Source organism: Acinonyx jubatus, chromosome B3, assembly GCF_027475565.1.
Source record: "Acinonyx jubatus isolate Ajub_Pintada_27869175 chromosome B3, VMU_Ajub_asm_v1.0, whole genome shotgun sequence".
In the NCBI taxonomy this organism is placed as follows: Eukaryota; Metazoa; Chordata; class Mammalia; order Carnivora; family Felidae; genus Acinonyx; species Acinonyx jubatus.
Window position 1 is genome coordinate 95,655,122 of NC_069386.1, and position 18,391 is coordinate 95,673,512.

At 36.3% G+C, this 18,391-nt stretch overlaps 1 protein-coding gene across 3 annotated transcripts in view; it reads left to right on the plus strand.

The window, feature by feature from the left end:
* KLHDC1 (kelch domain containing 1) overlaps positions 1 to 18,391 on the plus strand; it is a 51,016-nt gene that overhangs the window by 15,898 nt on the left and 16,727 nt on the right. For all 3 annotated transcript variants that reach the window (XM_027065668.2, XM_027065669.2, XM_027065670.2), the window contains exons 5-8: positions 7,280 to 7,358; positions 9,251 to 9,334; positions 14,354 to 14,437; positions 14,928 to 14,986. In XM_027065668.2, the coding sequence (XP_026921469.2) occupies positions 7,280 to 7,358; positions 9,251 to 9,334; positions 14,354 to 14,437; positions 14,928 to 14,986 (306 nt within the window). The remainder of the gene's footprint in view (positions 1 to 7,279; positions 7,359 to 9,250; positions 9,335 to 14,353; positions 14,438 to 14,927; positions 14,987 to 18,391) is intronic.

Consider the following 18,391-nt stretch of genomic DNA (forward strand, 5'->3'; position numbering starts at 1 on the left):
GTGGTTCTCAAACTTGTCTGCAATTGTAATCACCTGGGGATTTTTTTTTTTAATTTCAAAGCCCAGGTGATATTTTACACTAATTAAATGATCATCTCTAGGGTTATGATGTCTTGAAACTCCTCAGGTGATTCCAAGATGCAGACAGGTTTGGAAGCCACTGCCATCAGTGTTACTTTATGCAAATAGAAGCAAATACGTAGGAGTGTGTGCACGTATTCCTTTTTTCTCTCTCTTCCTTACACAAATAGCAGTGTATTCTGTACACTCTTGTGCACCCTGCTGCTTCCATTAGTTAGCAGTGTACCATGGAGATCTTTCATCTTTCTGAATCCCTAGTTAGAAAGCTGATTTTCTTCCTCCCTCCCTTTTTTCTTCCTTCCTTCCTTTTTTTCTTTCGTAGCTGCATAGCGTTCCCCTTTGAGGACATACCATGGTTTATATAACCTTTCCCCTGAAAATGAAATACCACTTAGATTATTTCTGTTCCTTTACTGTTACAAATTATGCTTTGATGAATTTAAATGAAATTTATCCATTGGATAAAATTAGATTGCCTTTATAATTCTCACAAATGTTTAGTTTGCCAAAGCTGTTTTAACAAAGTACCATAAACTAAGGGGCTTAAACAACAGAAATGTGCTTTCTCATGTTTCTAGAAACTGGAAGTACGAGATCAAAGGGTCAGCACGATTGGTTCCTTCTCTAGGTTTTGAGAAAAAATTTATTCCATGCCTCTCCCCTAACTTATGGTGATTTGCTGGCAAACTTAAAAAAATTTATTTTTTAATGTTTTATTTATTTTTGAGTGACAGAGATGGAGTGTGAGCAGGGGAGGGGCAGACAAAGAGGGAGACACAGAATCCATGAAGCAGATTCCAGGCTCTGAGCTGTCAGCCCAGAGACGATGCAAGCCTTGAAACTGTGAACCACAAGATCATGACCTGAGCTGAAGTTGGAGGCTTAACCAACTGAGCCACCCAGGCGCCCCATTTCTGCTGGCAATCTTTGATGTTCTTGGGCATGTAGAGACATCACTCTGATCTCTGCTTTCATGTTCACATAGGATTCTCTCTATCTATTCTGATCTGTCTCCAGATTTTCCCTTTTTATAGACACCAGTCATGCTGGGTTAGGGCCTTCCCTAATGACCTCATTTTGACTTGATTGCCTCTGTAAAGAACCTATCTCCAAATAAGGTCATATTCTGAGATACAGGGGCAGGGGGCAGGCATTAGGACTTGAACATGAATTTTGGAAGAACACAATGAAACACATAGCAATAGATTTTGCCAATTTTTCCTCCATATAAGTGGGGCCATTTTGCATTCTCAACAATGGAATGCTTATTTCTCCGTAGTCTTGCCAAGAGTTTGTTGGCAAACTCAGATTGTTTGTTTGTTTGCCGTACTGATAGATGAGAAATGTCTCAGTCTTATTTTCATTTTCACTGAAACAATTTTTGTGAGTTTGAATGTATTTTCATATATTTAAGGGAAATTTTGATTTCTTTTTCTCTGAACTATTTGTGTCCTTTGCTAATTATTTTCTATTTGAGTTTTGCTTTTATAAACTCAGTTTCTAGGAGTTATTTATGTATTAAGGAAATTAGTGTTTGACTATGATATGATATGGTATGAATATATTTTTTCCAATTTGTCATTTGTCTTTTGAGTTTGCTTATTACTATGTGTTCTACATGCATTAAGCAGATTTTTAAAACTTATTTAGATAAATTTATCAATAATTTCTTTTTTTACCAATTTCTTTTATGGCTTTGTTGATCTTGAATCTTGATTGCAAAGTTATACATTAATTCACCAATGTATTTTTCTCTAGTACTTTTGTCATTTTATTTTTTACATTTGAATTGTTGATTCATTTGGGGATTATTCTGAGAATGGTATGAGATATGGATCCAGGTTTATCTTTTTCTGAATGGCTACCTGTCTGTAACTCAGTTATTTCAGATGCTACCTTTATCATGTATTTACCTAATTTTCATTGGTATTTGGATCTGAGTTTTCTATTCTGTTCCATTGATCTGTTAATGTATAAATACTTCACCAGTTTAGATATTGAAGCTCTACAGAGCATTCTTATAGGACTATTATAAATCATAAGTGTATACCTTAAGTAGTTATCACAAAATGACATACTTATGTAACCACCACTCAAGTAAAGAAAGAACATCATCAACACTGTAGAATCCTTCATTATGTCCACTCCTAATGAGTATGCTCAGCCCCCTTCCTAAAGGAAACCATTATCCTGACTTCTGGTATCCTATATTAGTTATTGTTTTTTATATTTTATATATTTTTGTTTTTTTATGTTGTATATGGCATCCTATAGAATTTATACTTTAACCAAAATTATATTTTTGAGATTCATTCATGATGTTGTATGTAGCTATGGTTTGTTTTCTTTCCTGTATGTTATTATATGAAATGAAATACTGCAATGTATTTATTCATTCTGTTGTTGATAGACATTTGGGTCATTTCTATTTTTTGACTCTTCGGAATAATATAGCTATGAGCATTCTTCTATGTATTTTGGTACATAAGCGTTAACATTTCTGTTGGGCATGTATCTCTTTATTCTCTCAATGGTATAATCTGATTTCAATATAGTCTAATTTATCATTTTTTCCCTCATGGTTAGTGCTTTTGTGTCCTAGACTTAATTGATCCTAACCTTACAAAGTATGTTTTTGGTCCTTTGAAGTTTTTCTTGTTCACATATACAAGGAACTGGTAACAGTGGTTGCCCCAGGCAGGGAAATTGAGTGACTAAGAGTAGGAGAGCGACTTACTTTTTACTACACCTTTTTAAAAAGTCATGATAAAATACATGTAACATAAAATTTGCCATTTTAACCATACGTAAGCGTCCAGTGCAGTGGACAATTACATTCACAGGATTGTACAACCATCACCAGTACATAAAACCTTGGATTGCCAGTAATGTGTTCTGCAACACAAACACACGTTTCTAATAATTTAAAAAAAATTTTTTTAATGTTCATTGATTTTTGAGAGAGAGAGAGAAAGAGAGAGAGAGAGAGCACGTTGGGGAGGGGCAGAGAGAGAGGGAGACACAGAATCTGAAGCAGGCTCCAGGCTCTGAGCTGCCAGCACAGAGCCCAATGCAGGGCTCGAATTCACGAACTGCAAAATCATGACCTGAGCCAAAGTCGGACGCTTGACTGACTGAGCCACCCAGGTGCCCCTCTAATAAATTTTAACTTGATAAACAAGCAGTGTCTTGCAATACGAGTAGTACATGATGCCGATTGTCCCATGATCACAACTAAGCCAATGGTTCTTGAAATTTGCTTTGATATACAAGTGCTTTGGATTACAAGCATGTTTCTGGAATGAATTATGCTGTCAAACCAAGGTTTTCTGTATTTAGTTAAAAAATTTATCATCACTCCAAACAGAGACTCTGTAGACATTAAGCAATACCTCCCCGTTCCCTTTTCGCCCCAACTTCTGGTAACCTTTAATCCACTTTCTACCTGCATGAATTTGCCTGTTACAGATATTTCATGGAAGTAGAATCATTCAATGTTTGTTTTTTAGTGTCTGGCTTATTTCACTTAAAATGTTTTCAAAGTTCACTATGTTGTGTGTATCGGGGCTTCTTCCTTTTTAAGGCTGAATAACATTCCATTGTATGCCCTGTTACATATTTGTTTATCTGTTCATCTGTTGATGAACATTTGTTTCCACCTTTTGGTTATTGTGAATAATGCTGCTGTGAACATTGGCTTACAAGTATTGTTTGAGTCCCTGTTTTCAATTCTAACAGAATTTTCAGGTCATATGGTAATTCTGTTTAATTTTTTGAGGAAGCACCAAACTGTTTTTTACAGTGTCTATGCCATTTTATATTCCTACTGGCATTGTACATGGGTTCTAACTTCTCCATATCCTTGCCAACACTTGCCATTTCTTCCTTTATTTTTTTTTTCTTTTTCTTCTTCTTTTTAAAAAATAATAGGCAGGGGTACCTGGGTGTCTCAGTTGGTTAAGTATCTGTCTTCAGCTCAGGTCATGATATCATGGTTTGTGGGTTTCAGCCCCGCATCGGGCTCTTTGCTGACAGCTCAGAGCCTGGAGCCTGCTTTAGATTCTGTGTCTCCTTCTCTCGCTGACCCTTCCCTGCTCATGTTCTTTCTGCCTGTCTCTCTCTCAAAAAATAAAATAAAAATTAAAAATAATAGGCATCATAGTGGGTGTGAAGTAGTGTTCATTGTGGTTTTAATTTGTATTTCCCCAGAGACTAATGATGTTGACCATTTTTCATATGCCTGTTGGCCATTTGTAGATCTTCTTTGGAGAAATGTCCACTCAAGCCCTTTGCTCATTTTTAAAAATGGGGTTGTCTTTTTGTTGTTGAGTTATAGGAGTTCTTTACTTATTCTGGATATTAATCTCTTATTGGATATATGTAGTTTTCTTTTGTTGTAATGTTTTTGGCTGGCTTGCCTCATAGAATGAGTTAGGAAATGTTCTTTCCTCTTCATTTCTTTTTAAAAAGACTTTGAGAAGGTTGGTGTTAATTATTCTATAAATGTTTGATATCATTTATCACTGAAGCCATCTGGTCCTGGGCTTTTCTTTGTTGGTGGGTTTTTTGATTACTGATTCAATCTCCTTATTATAGTTTTATTCAGTTTTTCTATTTCTTACAAGCCATTTCTGATAGTGTCTTTCCAGAAATTTTTCTATTTCATCTAAATTATCCAGTATGTTGGCATAGTTTTTTGTAGTATTCTCGTAAAATCCTTTTAATTTCTGTAATGTTGATAATAATATCCCCTCTGTCATTTCCAGTTTTAGTGCTTGGAGTTTTCTCTTTTTTTCTTTGTCAACCTAGCTAAAGATTTGTCAATTGTGTTGATCTTTTCAGAGAACCAACTTTTAGTTTGTTGTTTTTTTTTCTATTTACTATTTTGCTTATACCCTTCAATTAAACTAAACCCTTCCTTCTGTTATCTTTGGGTTTAGTTTGCTCTTCTCTTTTTTGTTCCTTAATGTGTACAGTTCTGTTATTGATTTGAGATCTTTTAAATAAATTGTAGGCATTTACAGCTATAAAATTCCCTCTGAGTGCCATCTTCATTGTACATCATAAGTTTTGTTTTATTGCATTGTCTTTTTTGTTTGTTTTATTGTGTTTTCATTCATCTCAAGGTAATTTTTAATTTCCTTTGTGACTTTATTCTCTACCCATTAGGTTGACAGGTTATTTGTTTGTTTGTTTGTTTGTTTGTTTGTTTTTTCCTTTCAGCACTTTAAAGATTTTTATGACATTGCTTTTGGCCTCCATTTTTCTGGTGAGAAATTCACTCTCATTCGTGTTTTTGTTCCCCGGTATATGTCTTTTTACTCCAGCTTTTCTTTATTTCTTTATTTTCGCTCTTCATTGATTTGATTAAAATGTTCCTACCTGGGGGAGCATGGATAGCTCAGCTGGCTAAGCTTCCAACTCTTGATTTCAGCTCAGGTCATGATCTCCTAGCCCCATGTTGTTGTTGGCACTGAGTGTGGGGCCTGCTTGGAATTCTTTCTTTCTTCCTCTCTCTGCCCCTCCCCCACTCATACTTGTGCACATGCTCTCTCTCTCTCAATAAATAAATAAACTTTTTTTTTTTTTTTTTTTTTTTACACAAATGTTCCTGCTTGTAGTTTCCTTTGTATTTATCCAGATTGGAGTGTGCTGAGCTTGGGTTGGTGGGTTTATATCTTTCATCAGTTTTAGAAACCTCTTAGTAATTTTCAAATATTTCTTCTACACATTCATTTGTCTCTCCATCTTCAAGGGCTCCTGTTTAGTGCACATTAGGCCATTTGATATTGTTCCACAGAGCTTGGGCTCTCTGGGTTCACCCCCCCCCCCGCTCTCTTTTCTTCTCTTTGTTTTAATTTGAATACTTTTTATTAACCTCTTGACCTATCTTGAAGTTCACTGGCATTTTCCATTGCTATGTCCAGTCTCCTGTGAAGCCTATTTATTCAAGTCTTTATTTCTTACATTTTCCCCCATTTTCAGCATTTCCACTTAGTGGTTATTTTTCATCATTCTGTGTCTCTGCTGGAATTGTTCTGTTCTTCCTGCATTTTGTCCACATTTACAAACTAGGTCTGTTATCATCTTTAACATAGTTTATCATAGTTATTGTAAATGCCATGCTGACCACCTTGTGGTCAGCTTATATTGACTCTTTGCTCTCTTGATCATAGGTTATTTATTTATTTATTTAACCTTTTCATGTATCTTGTATTTTTTTTTACACACGTGCTAGACATTCTGTGTGAAAGAATGGTAAAGATTGGAAAAAATGATATTTATCTTCAGAAAAGGACATGTCCTTTATGTTTTTCTCAAGCTGCTAGAGTGGGAGTTCAGTCAGTCTCATTTGTAGTTGATTTGTGTTTGAGGCTGTTATAATTTTAGTTTGATTCCATTGTACAACTGGCTTCAGATGTTTTGAGGCAAGATCAGGACTTTCCTTTGCTAGGACCCCATGTTTGAGCATTGCAGATTTTCCAAAGATGTTCTGCTGTGCTTCACAGAGTTCCAAGCCTCAGAACCGTGGAAGATCTCTTCCTGTTTTATAGCCTCATTGGTAGGTCTTTGGATTACTAGGGAGTTCTCTTTGCTCTCCAGTCCCCGCTTTCGCTTTCCATACCTTAGGAGATCATTTTCAGCCTTGTATGTCCTCCTCTGGGCTTTTGAGAGCAGGCATCCTGTGTCCTTTAATGGCTTGGTATGCTTCTGAGGTATTTCCATCAGCTCTTCTGTCCTGATTTCAAATGTTAGAAGACTCAGTTTAGTAGATTATTGCCTATTGGTGACCAACCATGAGCTCTCTGAAGACTATGGGAAAGACTTGTCGAGTGGATTCAATCTCCCACTGTGCTGATTTTCTTAAGATTCTAATTTGCCATGCCAGCCTACATGCAGCTATTAAAATTTTGGGTGTCTTTTACAAAGCCTATCTGTCCCGGATTCTTCCTCCTCTTGCTATTGCACCAGGAATGAAAGCAGCTGTGCACGTGTTTCTTCTCTCCTATTGAGAACTCATCACTTTCTGGCATTAGTTCATTTAGGATTCTTCCCTTCTCTCCTTGATTTTTTTTAAACTGTGGTTTTGTAGTTTATTTGGCTTTTTAGATTACTAGGGGGAGAGAGAGATGAGCTCCTTTGCAAACAGACTGGGAATAGAACATCTGAAATGTGTTCTCTTGTACTTGTTTTTCAGATTAATATATTTTGGTGGCTATGGGTGTAGGAGACACAGTGAACTCCAGGACTGTTTTGATGTTCATGATGCATCTTGGGTAAGACAGTAACCACTGTTTACATTTTCCTCAAATTTAGTATCCCCTTAAAGTCTCTAGACACAATGAGCCCAATCTTTCTCAGTTTAAATTGCCATAATTGACCCTGTGGAAAAAAAATGTGTTTTCTTTCTTTTGGATTTAGATTCAGTTGGAGGAAGTTCTCTCACCTAGTGGTATTAGCCTTCATGGCTACTGGCAGAGTAATTTCTTACATTCATCACTCACACCTGCTTCTGTTAGACAAGTGGTGACTTTAGCACAACTTGGAAAAACTTTGTTCATAGATAACCAGAATGGCTGTTGCTGATACACACCTCCTTTTAGGTATGTCCACCAGAACTATTCATAGCTCAGACTGGCCTCTGTAATGCAGTAAGTTGATAGTGACATTACCTTTCCTACGTCTTACTGGTTAGAGAATAATCTATTACTAATGAAATAAGACATGACATGAAAATGAAACCTTTTAAGAGATAACTTAATTTTTTTTAATGTTTATTTATTTTTGAGAGAGAGACAGAGACAGAGAGAGACAGAGGGGTAGGGGCAGAGAGAGAGAGAGAGAGAGGGAAATAGAATCTGAAGCAGGTCCAGGCTCCGATCTGTCAGCACAGAGCCCAATGCGGTGCTCACACTCTTGAACTGAGAGATCATGACCTGAGCTGAAATGGGACTCTCAACCAACTAAGCCACTCAGGCGCCCCTAAAAGATAACTGTAAAAACCATTGATCCCAGGGGTGCCTGGCTGGCTCAGTCGGTAAAGCATGTGACTCTTAATCTTGGGTTTGAAAGTTCAAGCCCCATGTTGGGTATACAGATTACTTAAAAATAAAATCTTAAACTAAACCAAACCAAACAAACACAACATTGATCCCAGCACCAAGATACATAGTAACTCTTTGGTTTTACCTTCTACTAGCATATAGTATTTTTGTACATTATAATATAAATATATATGTACACTTCATGTATATGTTTTCGTATATGGGTATTTAAAAAGTTCTCTGTGTATTTCCATGGTTTTTGAGTTTTAAAATAAAATATGTGTAAAGCTTTGCTACTTATAGTATTACTGATAATTTTCAGAACTATACATCCCCATTACTTCTATCTAATTTTTTTACTCATTTTTTTTTCTCCTCTAGTACAGGTTAGGCTAAGGATCATGTCCTGAAGTTTCTGGTGTACCAGTAGATTTTTTTTCTCTTAGATTTTAAATTAAGTAAATCATTTAGTTTGTTTAATTTGTTTCACAAGTCCTGCCAAAAATGAATGATGTATTTCTGGCACAGAACATAAAACCAACACAGTGGTAAGCTAGAGTAGTAACAGAGGATTTCAACAATCCAGAGATGCTAAATATAGTATAACTGCTAAATGGGTACCTCGCTGACAGTTTTGTTTCCTAGAAGACAAAGAAGAGAGTGAGCACAAGTTTGACCTATGCAAACAAACTGCTTGGTTAAATAGAAGTGGTTGGAACTCTTTGGAAACAAGAACCATGGTCCCCTAAAGTTCCTAATTGCAAAGATTAGGAATTCTGAGCATGTACTCTAGGAAAACAGATTGCAAAATATAAATGTCATTCTGTTCTTTGCAAGTTTAAAAGGACAATCCTTGAGAGGATTGGCAGGTTATCAATGAGTAAAGTTATGATTCACTGGAAGCAATGCTATGAGAGGACAAGTTGCTAGGTGGTGGCTGTTACTGGCCTGGAGGCGACACTTTGTGAGCCACTGCTGTACGCGTTAGCTTTATGACTATGCTAACACTTAACTCTATTTTTGTAATGGTGCCTATTATTTCACTGGTAAATATGCAATTAAATTTATAACATTAATCTAAAAATTATAAAAGCTTTTAAATATTTAAAAAACTTCTGTTTTAGGAAGAACAGATATTCTGGGGGTGGCATAATGATGTTCATATATTTGATACAAAGACACGGAGTTGGTTCCAACCAGAAATTAAAGTAAGTATTGTAAAAAGTTACCTTTCTTTATATTGATATATCCATTGATAGTTTAAAAGGATACAGTTTTGCTAAGTTATTTGGATTTTAGCAATTGAGTTTATATTTATATATTAAGGGGGTCCCCGAGTACTGTCACTAGTAGTTTTTTTTTAATCACCTATTTTTCTCCAGGTTAGCTAAGGTTTTCTAGAAAAATCTTCTAAAGAGGGTTCCATAATCATTCTTTAGCCACAAGTGTGATGTCCTTATTTAATAATGGCACTTTTAAAATGTCCTTTCATAATGAAGTCCACAATTTTAAAAAGCCCATATTTCATAAACTCTTGAAATCTACATGCGGTTATAGCATGACAAAAAATACATTATTAATACTCTTTCAAGTGCTGGTGAACAAACACAAATTCAAGTTGGTTTAAGATATAACGAATTTTCACATGGGGAGAAGTCTGTTTTGGAGTGGCTCACACAGTGGAAGAGCTGCAAGGGCTTGAGCCTCAGGAACTTGCCCAAGTTACTCAACAGAAACAATGTTTTCCATCTCTGTTAGTTTCTCTCTGCTTCTCTTTTATATGCTAGCTCCATTCTGTCTACTGCAGACCAGCCAGCTCTTTTAGGAGGGAATATGGTCCTGGCTATCCAAACAGTCTTTTCTACTGGTGCTGTATTCTTTCAATGTCTACAAATAAGTCTTAAAAAAGGACTCTGGTTGTATTTGGGCATGTTCCCACTCTTTACATTGGTCCCTGTTGCCAAGGGGATAATTGGTTTAAGCCCAAGTCTCAGGCCTACCCTAAGGGAGCAGGATTTTGTGGCTGATGAACTCACCAGAACTGTGCAGAATGGAATGCTGAACAGGCAAAACCAAAATTGTCCACTAATATGCATATATGACATACATACATTTGAATTTTAAGATTTATGTCTTTTGTTCATGAAATAAAAGCATTTTATCTCTGTTCACATAATTATATTGGAACAAGCAAGTGCAGAGAAAATTGTTGAGAATGGATCTACTGAAACTCATCCTAGATCTTTTTCAGGCATCTGTACCCTCTATTTAGAGAAAAATCAGGGATCTATAGCTATTGAAGGCGAATTTCTAGAACATGCTCCTGTAGGGGCACCTGGCTGGCCCAGTTGATGGAGCATGCAACTCTTGGTCTCAGGATCATGAGATCAAGTTCCATGCTGGGCTGGAGCCTACTTAAAAAAACAAAAAAAAAGGATGTGCTCCTGGGGATGAGAGAGCTGAGGTACTTATATTTGAACTTCAAGTCTTTCTCTGGCTCCTTCTTTCCCTTCTTACCTCAGTTCATAGCCCTCCCTTCCTGCTGTAGTAGTCTTACATGCACATGTCCCTAATTTAGTTTATATTTACCAATATTTTCACTGTAATTTCTCTGATGATTTCTTCAAATAAGTTTTTATATTATTTATATTTTGTCTGAAATTTTTTCTGACATGGTTGTAGCTGGAATCCACTCTCTTCATTTTTTAGGGACACTCTTAAATTACTTTATTATTTCCAAATATCAACATCAAAAGACAAGGCAGCATGGTAGAGTGTACCAATTATTGGTGTAAAAGTTGAAAAAAATTGGAATTGCATTCTAATTCTGTCATAAAAGAGCTATGTCCTTCAGATAAGCCATGTAGTGTGTGATCTGTAAAATAGAAGGGTTGAAGGTGTTTTTCCTACATGGGATTTTTATCCCTTAAGAACAGTATGTTAGTAATTGGGATCTTTGAGTTATTTTCAGTATTTCAAGCAACTTAATAAGCATTGTGCATTATTTATGCAGTTACAGTTATTTATGCATTACAGTTATAATGCAGATGCCATTTCTTTGTTTTTGTTTAGAATTATGTGAACTCGTTCAGAAGCTTTAGGTGGTTATGAGATGTATTTGATAAAAATTCAATATTTGTTGCATACTAGATATGTTTATAGTAGAATAATTTTTCCAAAATTTCAGATCAGGGGTGGGGTAATAATAAAAACTATGTTTTGCTGGAATGACTGGGGACCACATTTCAGAAGGTTCTCTCTCATTTATTTAAGTGTTAAATTGGTAATATCTGAATAATTTCTTACTGTATTGGTTTTGGGACAGTGATTCAAGTAAGCCTGAAAAGTCGAGGAAATTCTGATATTGAATGTAGAGTTTAAACGTCCTGTGCCCACATTCAGTAGCCAATGTGCTGAAAATGTTGAAAAGGTTCTTTTAGAACTTGGAATGAAATGCATAAAGAAAGACTCCTACCATGAACACGTGGAAATTATGCAGAAAAATTTCCCTTAGAATCTCATTAATTCATCTACCCATTATACTCTGTCTTTACCCACGAATACAAAACTTCTCCAGAGAAAAGATCTGCTGTATTTGTTCAAAGTAAAGTGTAGAAAAGTGTTATTAGTTAATGGGAAGAGTTTTAGCAAGCTACAAAGGACTGTTTGGCTTAAAGTAAGAGTGAAAGTTTTACTGTGGAATTTGAGATATCAAGAGTTTTAGGGGGGCAGATTTAATTTTTCAGGGTCTCTGAGATTATCACACTGTGCACTGCTTGCTCACAATATTACCTCAGGGGTGAGGGGGGGCGGGGAAAGGGAAGTGAGGAAAGAATAGTTTAAATTTGATTTTTAAATATTTATATTTCAAGGTGAAATTTACATGAAATTTTATTTTGCCAAATAGTGTCAGGCATTTAAGAAAAACACTTTATTCATTTTTTTAAATTTTATTTTTTATTTTTTAAAATTTACATCCAAATTAGTTAGCATGTAGTGCAACAGTGATTTCAGGAGTAGATTCCTTAGTGCCCCTTACCCATTTAGCCCATCCCCCCTCCCACAACCCCTCCAGCAACCCTCAGTTTGTTCTCCATATTTATGAGTCTCTTCTGTTTTGTCCCCCTCCATGTTTTTATATTATTTTTGTTTCCCTTCCCTTATGTTCATCTATTTTGTATCTTAAAGTCCTCAGATGAGTCAAGTCATATGATTTTTGTCTTTCTCTGACTGACTAATTTCACTTAGCATAATACCCTCTAGCTCCATCCACGTAGTTGCAAATGGCAAGATTTCATTCTTTTTGATTTCCAAGTAATATATATATTATACACACACACACACACACACACACACATACATACATACCACATCTTTATCCATTCATCCATCGATGGACATTTGGGCTCTTTCCATACTTTGGACTTTTGTGAATTATTGAATTATAGTGCTGCTATAAACAGGGGGGTGCATGTGTCCCTTCAAAACAGCATATCTGTATCCCTTGGATAAATGCCTAGTAGTGCAATCGCTGGGTCGTAGGGTAGTTCTATTTTTAGTTTTTTGAGAAACCTCCGTACTGTTTTCCAGAGTGGCTGCAGCAGCTTGCACTGCCACCAACAATGCAAAAGAGATCCTCTTTCTCCGCATCCTTGCCAACATCTGTTGTTGCCTGAGTTGTTCATTTTAGCCATTCTGACAGGTATGAGGTGGTATCTCATTGTGGTTTTGATTTGTATTTCCCTGATGATGAGTGATGTTGAGCATTTTTTCATGTGTCGGTTGGCCATCTGGATGTCTTCTTTGGAGAAGTGTCTATTCATGTCTTTTGCCCATTTCTTCACTGGATTATTTGTCTTTTGGGTGTTGAGTTTGGTAAGTTCTTTATAGATTTTGATACTAACCCTTTAGCTGATATGTCATTTGCAAATATCTTCTCCCATTCTGTTGGTTGCCTTTTAGTTTTGCTGATTGTTTCCTTCTCTGTGCAGAAGCTTTTTCATTTTGATGAGGTCCCAGTATTTCATTTTTGCTTTTGTTTCTCTTGCCTCTGGAGACATGTTGAGTAAGAAGTTGCTGAAGCCAAGGTCAAAGAGGTTTTTGCCTGCTTTCCCCTCGAGGATTTTGATGGCTTCCTGTCTTGCATTTAGGTCTTTCATCCATTTTGAGTTTATTTTTGTGTATGGTGTAAGAAAGTAGTCCAGGTTCATTCTTCTGCATGTCGCTGTCCAGTTTTCCCAGCACCACTTGCTGAAGAGACTGTCTTTGTTCCACTGGATATTCTTTCCTGCTTTGTCAATGATTAGTTGGCCATACATTTGTAGGTCCATTTCTGGGTTCTCTATTCTGTTCCATCATTTTATTCATTTTTTAATGTTTGAGAGAGAGAGAGAGAGAGAGCGGGGGAGGGACAGAGAGAGACAGGAGACACAGAATCTGAAGCAGGCTCCAGGCTCTGATCTGGCAGCACAGAGCTCAATATGGGGCTCTAACTCACAAACCATGAGATCCTAACCTGAACCGGAGTCAAATCTCAACCGAGGGAGCCACCCAGGCACCCCTAAGAAAAACACTTTAAAAAGTAAAGGGAAACAAAAATAATATAAAAACAGGGAGGGGGACAAAACAGAAGAGACTCATAAATATGGAGAACAAACTGAGGATTGCTGGAGGGGTTGTGGGAGGTGGGATGGGCTAAATGGGTAAGGGGCATTAAGGAATCTACTCCTGAAATCATTGTTTCACTATATGCTAACTAATTTGGATGTATATTTTAAAAAATAAAAAATAAAAGTAAAAGAAAAAGTAAAGATCAGGGTGAGTAAATTTCATTCTTAAAGAGCAGTATTTATCTATAATCATTACTATTTACAATTAACTTTTTTTTAAATATTTATTTATTTTGAGAGAGAGAGAGAGCAATTAGTAGGGAAGGGTCAGAGAGAGAGAGAGAATACCAAGCAGACTTCATGCTGTCAACACAGAGCCATACGTGGGGTTCGTTATCACCAACTGTGAGATCATGACTTGAGCTGAAACCAAAAGTCAGGTGCTGAACCAACTAAGTCACCCAGGCGTCCCTACAATGAACTTTTGCATCAGGGTGTTTATCGAATTATAGGGGTAATGGTGACTAGGTAGTCAGGTATTTCTCATACTGAGCATGAGTGTGAGTTCCTTAGAGATGTTTCAAGTTTTGCACTCTGTTTCCTCCTCTCTGCCTGCAGGGTGGAGTCCCACCGCAGCCGCGAGCCGCGCACACGTGTGCAGTTCTTGGAAATAAGGGCTATATCTTTGGCGGACGTGTTTTGGTTAGTGTTTTTCATGAAAATGATATTTTTATGTGTGCTTCTGCTCACAAAGATTATTTTCTGATTTGGGGGAACAACTGAACATTCAAAGTATCTAGGTAAATAAAATACCATTCAATAATAAATTTTATTTATCTTCCATCCCCTAAACAGACTATACATGAGTAATCACACATGATTTATAAATCATATTTTAATGAGGAGAATCCTTCACTTCTGTGCATAACCGGAAAAGCTTAATGTCTTAACATTTAAATCCTATTAGTTTAAGGTCTTTTCTTCCTTTCTCCCTTGACACATTAATTGGGTAGCTCTATAGTAATTTGATTAATGCTTAGCATTGTTTCTTCATATGTAAACTTCTGATGCTAATAAGTAAAAATAAGTAAGATGGAGATAGTCTATCTTTAAACTGAAGTAATTTTAAAACCAAAATTTTAGTCCATGAAAAATGTGAAACAGGGACTAATTTAACACACTTTTATTTTAGCAAACTAGGATGAATGATTTGCACTGTCTGAACTTAGATACCTGGACTTGGTCTGGAAGGTACGTTTGAAATTTAAGTATGTTTTAATCGAAAGGTATTTGTGTGTGTGTGTGTGTGTGTGTGTGTGTGTGTGTGTGTTTGGGATCATAATCCAAATTTGAGTTTTTAAAACTGAATTAGTATCTTTTTCCTTCAGATTATATGTCTAAGCAAGGAATATACAGATTTAAATGCTGAGTTTGTTCTTAACCAAATTATATAAAACATGAGAATACCAGAGGTTGAAACTTGATTATGTAAAAGTACTGGTTTTATTCTAAGTATTCTTGAGAACTGGCCAGTAGAGGAAACGAAGGAACAGTTTGTTGGTGTCATCACAAGTAAACAGATAATGAAGTATGTAAAAGATTTTTTTTTGTGGTTCAAAATATATATTTAACAATAGAATAAATATATTTAGGTATCACTTCAGCTGTTCATGCAATGATATGGAATCAGAGCCATATATTATTCCAAAATAGAAATACCATTAAAAATGAAACTCCAAAAGTGCCAGGAAAAAAATATAGCAGATTGTCTTTAAAATCTTGGCATGGAGCAATCCCTATCAAAAGAACACCAACATTTTTCACAGAGCTAGAGCAAACAATCCTAAAATTTGTATGGAAGCACAAAGACCCCAAATAGCCAAAGCAATCCTGAAAAAGAAAACCAAAGCTGGAGGCATCACAATTCTGGATTCAAGCTGTTTTATAAAGCTGTAATCATCAAGACAGTATGGTACAGACACAAAAACAGACACCCAGATCAGTGGAACAGAATAGAAAACCCAGAAGTGGACCCACAAACATATGGCCAACTATTCTTTAAAGCAGTAAGGAATATCCAATGGAAAAAAGACAGTGTCTTCAGCAAATGGTGGTGGGACAGCGACCTGCAGAAGAATGAACCTGGACCACTTTCTTACACCATACACAAAAATAAACTCAAAATGGATGGAAGACCTAAACATAAGACAGGAAGCCATCAAAATCCTCGAGGAGAAAGCAGGCAAAAACCTCTTTGACCTTGGCCTCAGCAACTTCTTACTTGACCTGTCTCCAGAGACAAGGGAAACAAAAGCAAACATGAACTATTAGGACCTCATCAAGATAAAAACCTTCTGCACAGAGAATGAAATAATCAGCAAAACTAAAAGGCAACCAACAGAATGGGAGAAGATATTTGCAAATGACATATCAGCTAAAGGGTTAGTATCCAAAATCTATAAAGAACTTACCAAACTCAACACCCCAAAAACAAATAATCCAGTGAAGAAATGGGCAAAAGACATGAATAGACACTTTTCTAAAGAAGATACCCAGATGGCTAACAGACATATGAAAAAATGCTCAACATCACTCATCATCAGGGAAATACAAATCAAAACCACAATGAGATACCACCTCATACCTGTCAGAATGGCTAAAATGAACAACTCAGGCAACAACAGATGTTGGCGAGGATGCGGAGAAAGAAGAACCCTTTTGCACTGCTGGTGGGAATGCAAACAGGTGCAGCCACCCTGGAAAATAGTATGGAGGTTTCTCCAAAAACTAAAAATAGAACTACCCTATGACCCAGAAATTGCACTACTAGGTATTTGTCCAAAGGATACAGAAGTGCTGTTTCAAAGGGGTACATGCACCCCAATGTTTATAGCAGTGCTATCGATAATAGCCAAAGTATGGAAAGAACCCAAATGTCCATCGACAGATGAATGGATAAAGAAGATGTGGTACATATATACAATGGAGTATTACTTGGCAATCAAAAAGAATGAAATCTTGCCATTTGCAACAATGTGTATGGAACTAGAGTGTATTATGCTAAGGGAAATAAGTCAGAGAAAGACAAATATCATATGGCTTCACTCATATGTGGAATTTAAGATACAAAACAGATGAACATAAGGAAAGGGAAGCAAAAATAATATAAAAACTGGGAAGGAGACACACCATAAGATACTCCTAAATACAGAGAAGAAACCGAGGGTTGCTGAAGGAGGGGTGTTGGGTGGGGTGATGGCCTACATGGGCAATGGGTATTAAGCAGGGCACTTGTTGCTATGAGCCCTGGGTGTTATATGTAAGTGATAAATCACTAAATTCTGTTCTTGAAATCATTATTACCCTATATGTTAACTAGTTCGGATGTAAATTAAGAAAATAATAATAATAATTTAAAAATCTTGGCATGGAGAAAGTTTTCCTAAAAATGGTTATAAACCCAAAATTATTAAATAAAAAGACTGACTTATAAGATCACTTAAGAATTCAATTTTTCTGGGGGCCCCTGGGTGGCTCAGTTGGTTAAGGATCTGACTATAGGTTTCAGCTTAGGTCATAATCTCACAGGTTTGTGAATTTGAGCTCTGCATAGGGCTCTGCACTAGCAGCTCAGAGCCTGCTTGGGATTTTCACTCTCCCTCTTTCTGCTCTCTCTCTATCAAAATAAATAAATGAATATTTTTAAAAATATTCTGTATGTAGTTTTCTGTATAGAAAACTATACCCAAGCTAAAAGAGAAATTGGAAAATACAAACAAAAAACAAACTGGAAGTCATATTGCAGTATTTTTAACAGGGCCTAAATCCACAAGAACTCAGAAAATCAGTAACAAAAGGACAAATAATCCAGCAGAAAAATGGAAAAAGAACATAAATGAACAACTCACAGAAGAAATACAAATGGGCAAAAATTATTTTAAAGAGACGTTCAACTTCAGAGACAATCAAAGAAATGGAGCTAAAAATAATTACAAATGCCCAATGTGTGCTGAAGTTGTAACAACATAATTAGTGAGAGCATAAATTGGTACAGTTTTTCTGGAAGGTAGTTTGGCAATATATTTAAAATGTAAAATGGAATTTCTGCTTTGATTCAGAGTTTCCCCAAAGACAGTAAGTGTGTGTGTGTTACAACATTATTATAAAAGCAAAAACTAGAGGTCAACCTTCATGTTCACATTTGGGGATTATTTAAATCATGGTACATTTGGCCAGTGGGCCATCATGCTTCCTTTACCAAAGAAAGTTACACTTCATAGAAATATTCTACAACATATTAGTTGAATGAAAAAAAAGTTGCAGAATAGAATGTATGATCCTATTTATGTATTTTTAATAAACATGTTTATATGTGTATTCAAGCCTAGAAAGATTATACCAAATTATTATTATTTCTTATTGCTAGAGGACAGGATTATAAGAGAACTCTCCTTTTTAAAAATACTTTTGGAGCGCCTGGGTGCCTCAGTTGAGCGTTCGACTTCGGCTCAGGTCATGATCTCACAGTTCATGGGCTAGAGCCCCGCATTGGGCTCTGTGCTGACACCTCAGAGCCTGAAGCCTGCTTTGGATTCTGTGTCTCCCTGTCTCTCTACCTCTCTCCCACTCACCTCTGTCTCTCCCTCAAAAGTAAAC